Raw genomic sequence first — 11,080 nt, forward strand, 5'->3', positions numbered from 1 at the left:
CAGCCCTTTTTTGTGATGAACCACCTCCACAGTTTCAAGTAGGCCACAGCAATTGCCTCCCTGCGAAGAGCCCACTCTAGATGAACTACCTCTAAAATAGTCAAGAATCTCCTATGATGGAAACAACAATGTCAACATCACATAGCGGCTTGGTTCCATTAGACAAATTAACAAAAATGTAGAATGTTGTGCATCCCAAACACCCGGAAATCATGCTGTATCAATTCATTTTAAATGGAATTTTTCTGCTGAAAAGGTCTCTAGTCAACAATCAGAGGCTTAGTGGTAGAACAAAAAATACTACTAATCACATCAAATTAATACATCCTGTAAAAGATATACAACTAATTTCTCATCCAAAATTTTAATCAACAGCAGAGAAAATCTATTTTCGCAGAAGTGGAATTTAGCAACAGAAATAGCAGCTCCATTCCCTTCTGGCTACATGCTCTAAATTCCGCACGAAATATTAGTACTTCAGCTAGATTGATGTTTCTCCCTTTCACTTGTTAAGTTCAACAAAAAAAAAAAAAAAGGGGAGTGGGAGGGTTGTGTATTAACTGTTAAACAAACAGGATCAAAGTGGTAACACCAAATTTCATATTTTGGCATGTGAATTTTTTATTGTAACATATCCAATCAAATAGGGACACCTGTAATTTAAATCAAACCATACTTATTCACTTAGAAGTCACAAAAGTCACAACATAGTATACCACATGAAAGTCATTAGAGAAGCTTATCAATGAATTAGAGTCTGAAAAATAGGAATTCCCGGAGTACTAGATACAGAAACATTCATTATGCGTCTAGGCTGTCTAGTGCAAATGCGAGCATATCTAAAGACCACTATTGCAAATCCTTGTGCTTATACTTTCGACCCCATAATAGAAAACAAGAAAAGAAACTAAAGTTCCAAGTACAATCTTATCCGATACAGATTCATTTCATGAAAGCACCAGAACCAATAAAATAAACTTACTGGAGAGACTGAATTGGGCAGGTAATTATCTAACAGAAAGAAAGGGAAAAGAACACAATGAAACACTGTATAAATTTGTAGTGTAAAACTGAAGGAACAAAAATCATTTAGCACAACAAGAGAACATCTGACTTTGCTTTGATGAATCTCCATTAACCAGGCTTACTCGATTCCCAGATAACTCAGCCTTATAAGAATCGGAATTAATGACTTTTCTGCTGATATTGTTGTAAATCTCCCGGATGACAACCTCAAATGCAGCTTCAACATTAGTGGAATCAAGTGCAGATGTCTCCATAAAGAACAGTCCTTCTGCTTCTGCTAGGCTTTTGCCGTCCTCTACACTTACAGCTCTAATATTCTCCAAATCACACTTGTTCCCAACCAGCATTCTTGCCATTGTGGTATCACAATGAGCTGCATTAATCCAATTAAAAGTTCACTTAGTTCACTTTAGAGTTGAACATACAAGAAACTATCTTCATATTACAAATCAAGGGCCACAAATGGAAGAAAAAAAACATATGATAAACATAAAAGATTGCAAAACAATGGCATCATAGAGAGAGAGAGAGAGAGAAGTGGCACGGCACAAATTCTAGAAGGGAAACAATTGAAACAATACAGAGTTTCGTTTGAAGTAAAATCTATAAATCCTGTGCTAAATTTGTTGTGGCCTTCCTTCAACTGAGATAGTATGTTAGGCCTAAATTCTAGTTGAAAATTTATATGCCTCAATGAAGCAAGGTTTAATAGAAAGTTAAACAAAAACCAAGGGATATGCATTTTAAAGTGACTAACATATCCAAGAGTAAGATCATCACACTTCACTAAGGAGAAAAGTTGGCTCATAACCCTCAAATTTCCACTTAGAAATAGGAATGCTCCTGAAACAAGATTTTCAACACAGTAAAGGAAAACTGGCCACAAATATATGCAGTCACCAAGACACCAACCTAATGTAACAAAACTAGATGCAACACCTTAAGTAATCTATCCAGCAGTAATGGAATTTTAGATTAACAGCTTTATTGTCTTGACATTCAATATGTTTGCATGATGAATATCCAGAAGCTCCAACTACAACCTAATAGCTAAAAGTTTTGTCACTTTAGTTTTTAATCTGTTTCCAGCTTTTTTCCACTTGCCTTGTTCATGTTCCAATACAGATTTGGCCAGAAAAACCATTAGTTTTGCAAGGATGCTTGTTTTGTATACAAAAGCCCAATATAGTGTTTTTGATAGCTGTGCTAACATTTTCATGAGCATTAATAAAACTACTGGTGAAAAACATTCTTCATGGTGTAGTAGAAGGCATGGACTCAAAGAAAACTAATGTAAGGGGAGTATAAAATAAGGGGGAAAAGCTAACCACCAGTGTTTTTCATCTTTGCTATTGGACCTTGTAAGTTTCTAATACAATGCAGCTTGCACCAGAAAAGAATACCAATATGAAAATTTGCTGCTTATAGAGTCATTTCCAGTAGAATTATGAAGATTTGTTTTAACAGAGAAACACATTGAAGATTCCTGATCTAAGCAATGTTAGTCATGAAAATAGAGACCAAAAAACAGATTTACATGGTTCGGCAGTCTGCCTACATTTACGGGAGCAAGCATATTTATTTGTGCCCAAGAATCCTAACTCGGTGCATTGAATTTCCCAACTACTTAAGGACACTAGTTAATTCAAAAGCTTAAACTTATGGATTTGGGCTCACTTATTCTTGTTAATTCCTCAACTCCTTTACTTTTTCTCCATGTGAGACCCAACAGATAAGTCAATCTTTCATTACACAATCTATAATCAGCCATTCATATGAAACCTATGATTTAGTGTTTTACTTAAGTACTAAGCAAGGCATCAATATCAAATCACCCATTTTCAATACCCAAAATGAATCATCAGCAGCAAAGCAAGCTCGTTATAAATCTTAATTCGATAAAAAAGCAGAGACCCAATAAAGATTTACACAAATCAAGAAAGAAAAACCATACTTGTGAGTTCATCGAGCCATCTTTTGACACTGTCAAAAGTGGTGGTACGAGTGATATCGTAGACAATGAGAGCACCCACAGCGCCTCTATAGTAAGCAGAAGTGACAGCCCTGAAACGCTCTTGCCCAGCAGTGTCCCAGATCTGGGCTTTCACCTCCTTCCCATCGATTTCCACAGCCTGGGTCTGGAACTCGACACCAATGGTGGCCTTGGAGTTAGTATCAAACTCGTTTCGAGCGAAGCGTGACAGCAAGTTGGACTTGCCAACAGCAGAGTCACCAATGAGAACTATCTTCAACAAGTACTCCTCACCGCCTGAAGAATGCTCATCCATTTGTAATGTAAAAATATCAATCAATGGATTCTCAAATGTTATCAGTATAAATTGTGTGTGCGTGACTATAAAAAGTCTTGGGTCTTTCTTTGCTTGCTTTTTTTTTTGGTTGTGGAGATGGGGAGTTGGGAAAGGAGAAATGCGTGTAAATGGTAAATGAGAAGTTTGTTTTGTTATGTAATGAGTTGGAGGAGTGGAGGAAAGGTAACCGACTAATCAATCAATCATAGACAGTGGAATTAATGCAGACAAACTGCGTAATTGCCGGGCAAAAATTAATGAGAAAGTCTATACATATAAAAATAAAAATGTTTGTTTTACGCGATTTTAGTTTATAATTTTTTTTTTGGATTTTACTAACGTGTGTTCTAAGACACATATTAACCGGATTTTTTTTTTTTTTTTTTTTTAAGTTTTAACTTATAGATTCTGCTACTGAGATAGCTATATATCATTGCATCAAAGTATAAATAAAGTTCATATCATCATACTGCAACAAAAATTTTTGTTAGTTAAACTAATTAGAACTCACTCGGTTCATAAAATTGAAGTGTGTATTGTGTTTATAGAGTGTGTGTGATAAATATTTTCAAAAAAAGTTTTGCATCGACTAACATGGTTGATTGTTAATAGTAGGTGCAAGACTGGCCCAAGGTATTGTGGGATATAAGGTGATAACTTTAAGTGAAGTCTATTTTTATACTTTGAATATTAATAGAATATTTATTTAACTTTTGTTTTTTTTTTTTTCCATTTAAAATCTATTTTTTTTTAAATACAAATTAAAACGAATTCATTGCATTACTCAATAACTATACAACTAAAATAAATACTATTTATTGAATGAAGTAACCAAATATTGAAAAATTATGATTGAAAAGTGATGTTTCTATATAGAATTTGAGTATCAATTTATTTACTAGTGTAAGATTAATGAGTACTTTTAACATTTATGTGTTAGAGATTAAATGATTGACCCATCCAATGGAAAAAAAATTTCTTCAACTAGTTTTTTTTTTAATAATAAAAAGCAACTACTCTTTATTTATTGGTGAATATTTAGGATTTAATTAATACTTCTATTAGTATAAGAATATCTTTATTGGTAAAAATTTAGGGGCCTTTTTCATTGGAGGCCTTAGGCAGTTGCCTATTTAACTCACTCATTGAGCCGGTAGTGAGTAGGTAAAACAGTGATATTAGTGGTGAGTTCAGATAAAAACTAATAAAAAATTACTAACTCAATTATTTTATATATATATATATAAATAAATGCTCTTTTATGTTTGTTTGAGACTGGAGTCTAGACTCTAGAACTTAATGCTGGTCCAAAGACACTTAATAGCATTCACACCTTATATAGTAAGGTTTGGATAAATTCCCCCCCCCCCAAAAAATAACAGATTAAAAGAAGTCATTTTTTATCTATTTGTTATAGAAAAATAGAAGTAATTCTTTTTATTTTTCCCTCCATCCGCCAATAGTAAATTATTTTATGATGACTCGAAATTAAGCTACTCAATTGAGAAACCGTTAAAAAAAAATAGGGACATTGGCCATCATTAATTTTGTTCTTGAGATACTCCATGCCTAGATGGATAATTGTGACACCCATAACCAATCGGCTGCCCACAACCATATCAATCACCACAAAAGCAACCTTGATGCCCATCAACGTCGGATACACTCGACACCACCTAAAACTCATGGCCAACACCTTCCCATGGTGTGTGTATGAGAGAGAGATGAATAAAAAAGTAACAGAAAATTTTTATAAAAAGCTACCACACTATGCATTTAAAAAAAAATTGAGCTTCCCTTTGGTAACGGCATTTTAATAATGAAAATTGTTATTTAAATATAACAATACGTATTTTTATATATATATATATATTTTTTTATATATATATTTTCATAAAACTTAAACAATATATTACTACAGATCTTTTATCAAAGAGGACCTGAAAACAAGAGTCAAATGGAGGAGCTTTTAAGGGTGATTTTGTATACAGTACTCTATTTAAATTTTTGAAAAGTCGAATACAAATGCACTAATAAGTGAGGAAATTCTTTCATATGAAAATAATGGATGATATGGTTTACACCTCAAAAGTTCATCATCGTAATGTGTGGTAGGGATTTTCTAAAGAATAGTGCTATGTAGGCGGCCGGGAAAAGACAACTTCAGTCTTGTCAGTCTCAAAACCTAGGAATGAAAATGAGAGCTAAGAGAATATACTCTGTCCGGATGCCAGTAAAAAATAAAAATATTTTAATATTCAGTTTATTTTTATTATTATTTATAGGTCCGATTATTTTTTTTGATAATATTCAAGAGTATAAGTTTTTAGTTTCAGTGAAATAAATTATATTTAAACTTACCCTTATTACCAAAAAAAAAAAAAAAAAACAGAACGTCACAACTGCTATTGTCTACTCTACTGTTTAATAGAATTCTTTTGTTTAGAATATTTTTTTTAGTTCAAAAATGTTTTTATATCTTTATATTTAAGTAGAGATAAGGATTAGGGTTATTTTCATGTAGATTTTTAAATTATTTTATCCACTTATAAATTAGATTCTTAAAAGAAAAAAAAAATAGAAATATTTTTTTTTGCCACAAAATAGGACCACTAAAAAAAAAATTTTATTGCATTTGCAAATCGCGTGTAATAAGGCTAGTAACTTTTTACTACATTAAATTTACATATTGATGTGTCACCAATCATAAAGAGATAATTTGAATATTTATTTATAAGGTTGTTAAGACCCACTAATCACTTTAATTGTCACATTAGTTTGTAAATTTTATGCAATAAAATTTGTAATACTTTTAGTGTTTTCCTTTTCTAAATTAGTTTAGAAGAAAATTTTTGTCTAAAAGATTTGACTTATTATGTGCATATATATATATATATATATATTATACAAGATAAAAAATTTCTACTCTAGTCTAATCTAAGTCTAATCTAATTTCTACTTCACAAATATTTATACTTGTATAATGACTATCACACCAAGATTACGAATATGTGCATATTTTAAGATGCTTGTTAGGAGCATTTGTCCAGTCATGTGCGGTATCTTATCTCACAGGCATTAGGAAGTTATCAGAATATATAATACGTGTATGGTGATCTGAGAAGTTAACTGTACGTGCTTTTATTCAATAGCTTTTAATTGCATTCATATGAGGGTTCATGAAGTTGGTTCGGTATGCACTTCTATTGAAAATGGATTCCATCAACAAAGCTGATTAGGTGGATCTGTCTTGTAACTCTCACTGTCTTCAATAATGAATCACCACAAACAAACTGTAAAACTTCTTTAGCCAATAAGGGCATTTGTTAACATGAGTCGATATGCTTTCAACAAGGTGGTATTTACTGAGTGCTGAAAAGTAATAAAAACAAACAAATAAATATATTTTTAATTGATTTATTTGTAACTGCATCTAAAAAAGTGATTGATTACAATAAAAAAAAACTCAACTTTTTTCACCGCCTTCGTACAGTTGTTAATCGGTTCTAGCATTACTCAAATATATTAGATTCCCCAATTATACTAGAAGACTATTTGTTATCTTGATAGATATCCATCCATTCCTTCCCTATGTTCTTAGATTTCCTCCTTGTGTTTGTAACTCGTATCAGAGTTTTATACCTACTTATCTAAAGAATAAAAATCTACTACTATCTTTTAGTGTTTGTAAGGTAAGCTTGTACTATATTTGCCCATATAAATACTTCATGTTTTACTAAGTCTTATATACGCTCCTCAAAAAAAAAAAAAAAAAAAAGTCTTATATATTGTTGAAAATTAATGTTGTGTGTTGTTTCATTTCTAATAAACTGTAACTAATGTTTACCCATCTCCAATAATTACTTAAATTTACCCAAAAGTAAGGACTTAAGGAGAACAACTTAGTAGTTGATGCTTGGAAGTTAAAGGTCGGCAAGCTCTGCACTAGAAACTTTGTACACGCCTCAAGTACTTCTTCCTAGACCTGTTAAATGGGTTAGATTGATTGGGTCCGGGTGTGAGATGAGTTGTAAAACTTATGAACCTTACGTGATCTTTTTAGGTTGGATCAAACCCGTAATTTTGTTTTTTTCATATGCAAACAATAATAATATAAAATAAAAATGAAACATAATAATATTATGTTTTTCTTTTTCCAAATATAAAAATGCTAAAAAAATAAAATTTATAAACATAAATTCTTAAGTTTACACCATCCAAAATTCATTAGATTGCCTTCAAGCATCAACCTTGTTAAGAAAAAAAATCTGCAGTGTCTATTAGAAGAAAAGAACTAAGAAAAGAAAGGAAGTAGAGAATATATGCAGTGAAAGTGTGAAACATGTTTACAAAGAGTTAGAAAGCCAAAGCAAGCAAAAAAGCAGCAAATAAATTCCATTTGAAAAAAAAAAAGGGTTAAACTTGTGTGACCCGTGGGGTAACCTACACATAATTTCAACGGATTAGCTTCGGGTCAACTCATTTTTTCACGGGCCAAAAATATCTCTATATATACCCATATTTTTTGACTTGACATCATTTCAACAGGTTGGCTATAGGTTGACCCTTTTTTACAGGTAAAAAATATCTTTATCTATACCCATATTTTTCCTTAGGGTTCAGATAGGTTATTGAGTCTGGGTCCAATTTTTCTAGGTCTATATTCCAAAGTGTTATTTTGGATAGTCTTATCCCCACTTTATTTATTTCAAACATTTTGTTTGAAGATTGATGCTTTTATGGTTTGTTTGGAAATAGAATTTTCTAATTCCTATGTGTGGTATTACAATTTCTATGTCTATGAATCCTTTGTTCAAGTTGAGCAATTTTCCATTTCTCTCGTAACAAAAGCTTGGGTTTGTCAATTTGATTCGGGGCCCCTCCTCTGAAGCTAAGCACTAGCTTTTCTAAGAGAAACCATATGTCATATGTGCAATAGAAGTTAATTTGAGATGAGTAGTTTTTGAAAGAGACTTAATAGGTGTTTAGACAAATTTTTTTTTTGGTTCATTGGGAGTTGGAATGAGCTAGTACACTATGAGATGGGGCTTGAATTGTAACTGGTTTGGGCCGGTCCTGATCTCAGCTTTGCCCTCTGCTCTGATTAGAGCTGGGCTCGGGCCCATGCCTTAATGTATCCCCCTCTCCTTTTGTGTAATAAACTTAATGATTATTCAGAAGAAAAAAAAAAAAAAAATCTACTCATTGACATTTGACACATTCAACGAGCTTCATTCAAACATAGAATGGATTATGTGCTTCATCAATCTTTTTGTTGATGTTACTTCTCTTGGCCAACTGTCCTTAACTTTTCAAAATTAATGTTTCATTTGTTTTGACAGAAAACATTTTTTGGAAAAAAAATTACATGTTTTATTGAAAATATTATTTGAACTTTTTTTCTTGTATTAGGTTGCAAGCCAGAGAAAAAGTTAGAAAACGTTTTCTATTGTGTTGGATTGTATGAGAAATCATTAATATTTCTTGTAACCCCAAATAAAAATATGAATAAACACTTTTATTTATGAAATTAGACTCTAGATATTTGGGAGTCTCAAATGGGAAATCACATCACAAATTCTGGAATTTATATGAAAAAGTGGGAAAGTGGTTGGTTTGAGCAAAATAGGTTATTTGGAAAAAGAAAAGAAAAAAAAGAACAATGGTTAATCAAATGATCTATCAATAATAGATCAATGGTCGGTTTGTAGAGAAAGAAAAAAGGAGTTAAGAGGGATTGAGATTTGGGGCAATATCGTGCACGTGCAATACCACTTTCAATGGTTGAGATTAAAAACACCTTTAATCTCAACCTTTGGAATATTTTTAGGTCAATCATACGAGTGCGTGTGTGTATATACATATTAGTTTGATATTGTTAGAATACTATTCAGATTGCCCACAATGGAGTCTTTCACGAGTATACCAAACATATTAAAATTGACTGCCACTTAATTTGTCATTATCTACACTTTGCCTTATTGTTGCAATAAGTTTCTTCCCAAGATCACCTTGCAGACATGTTCACTAAGCCTCCTCCACTAGGGCGCTTTCGTGCTTTGACTCCTATACTCAAGTTGACATCATTTCACCAATATGAGTTTGGAGGGCTGTTAGAATACTTAGGTCCATAGTTGTAAGTTACTTGTACAACACACCTTATCTATCGATATATAAGACGTACTCTTGTACTTTTAACTGATATTATAATGTGGCCCCAAGTAAAAATTCTTAGCAACACCTACACCCCTGGTTGGTTAATGCTACCTTTTCATCTGCTTCATCACTCCACGACATCTCTTCATTGAATCTAGAAACGTAGTCTCGTAAACACTCAATCTTCTTTCTTGCTTATCAGTTTTGAGGTATATATGTAGTTGGTTTCATGTTTCTCCATCCCCCTATGGAGTGGCTGATAGACAATCTGCTCAACTTGGCAAATGAACCCACTATGCTTTGTTTCAACTTATTGCACACTATTATTGCCGACCCCTTCAATGTGGTTTGAAACATCCGGCACATTATCTCAACAAGCACCACTTGTAAATGGGTCTTTGGTTTCGTCAATGGCTTTTAATTGGGGCATCTTGAATTTAGGATATCCCAGATTCCCATGACTTTGGCATCGTGTTTGAGTTTTGTGTTTATTGATGATGTTGTGTTTGGTTGGCAAGAAAATTTAAGAAAAATTGAGAAAGCTACTACAAGTTTTTTTTCTTAATCTTTAAAACTAAAAAGAAAAAAAAAGTTCTTCGCTTTTTTTTTTTTCCAATTTAAATTAAATTTATTTGTTTTTTATTTTTTAATTAAAATGTTGATGTGGCATTTTTAAATGTCAATTTTGTTTGTATATTCAATAGAATTATGATCATGACTGGTGCCTCGTGGTTGGAGTACACTGCTACTATGAAATGGACCCTTTGGTCCAAATCACCTCTATGATTTGTCTCAGAATTGTACGTCTGAAATTCTTTGAAAAAACAGTAATCATAGTTAACTTTTCATCATGAAATTCTTTGTGCCACTCAAACAAAAAGATATGTATTAAGGCACTAATTATTTTTTAAGATTGAAAAATACAGATTTGGCAGAAGTCGATAAGTTTATCCTACTGGCTGCTAATCAATTAAAAATTTGTAAAACATTTGGTGGGGGAATTTTTTTGAGTTCCAATGACCAAATAGCTAATAAAAGGCACTAGTGGTGTTGTTTTGTGACGTTAGAGAGCTAATCAATTAATTGGAAATCTTTCAAATTTGTTAACTTTTTCTATCGTGAAATTCTTTGTGCTACTCAAACAAAAAGATATGTATTAACGCACTAATTATTTTTTAAGATTGAAAAATACAGATTTGGCAGATGTCGATAAGTTTATCCTACTAGCTGCCGCTAATCAATTAAAAATTTGTAATACATTTAGGGTTCGTTTGGATACAACTTATTTTTACTGAAACTGAAAACACTATAGCAAAATAATTTTTTAATGTGTGAATAGTGCCGTGAGACCCGTGAACAGTGCATTTTGTCTCCTACATAGTGAACTCATGTGATGTTACTATTCACGCACTGGGAAGAAAAAAAAAAAAAAAGCCAGAAAATGCAAACGTGTATCCAAACCCTCACTTAGTGGGGGAATTTTTTTGAGTTCCAATTACCAAATCGCTAATAAAAGGCACTAGTGGTGTTGTTTTGTGTCGTAGTGGTGCTGTTTTGTGACGTCAAATAGCTAATTAATTAATTAGAAA

At 32.3% G+C, this 11,080-nt stretch overlaps 1 protein-coding gene across 1 annotated transcript; it reads right to left on the reverse strand.

Annotated features, from left to right (window-relative positions):
• Positions 1–729: 729 nt before the first annotated feature.
• Positions 730–3,492, reverse strand: LOC126698796 (ras-related protein RABA5b). Its single transcript, XM_050396251.1, has 2 exons — positions 2,981–3,492; positions 730–1,399 (listed from the first exon to the last, which is right to left on the reverse strand). The coding sequence occupies exons 1-2, from the start codon at positions 3,312–3,314 to the stop codon at positions 1,086–1,088; spliced, it is 648 nt and encodes a 215-aa protein (XP_050252208.1). The 5' UTR covers positions 3,315–3,492; the 3' UTR covers positions 730–1,085.
• Positions 3,493–11,080: the final 7,588 nt, after the last annotated feature.

The sequence above is a fragment of the Quercus robur genome, chromosome 9, assembly GCF_932294415.1.
Source record: "Quercus robur chromosome 9, dhQueRobu3.1, whole genome shotgun sequence".
Classification (NCBI taxonomy): domain Eukaryota; kingdom Viridiplantae; phylum Streptophyta; class Magnoliopsida; order Fagales; family Fagaceae; genus Quercus; species Quercus robur.

Coding starts and splice junctions, on each gene's coding strand:
- LOC126698796 (XM_050396251.1), bottom strand. CDS start 3,314: ATGGATGAGCATTCTTCAGGCGGTGAGGAGTACTTGTTGAAGATAGTT. Junction 1,400..2,980: donor ATGGCTCGATGAACTCACAA/GTATGGTTTTTC, acceptor GGATTAATGCAG/CTCATTGTGATACCACAATG.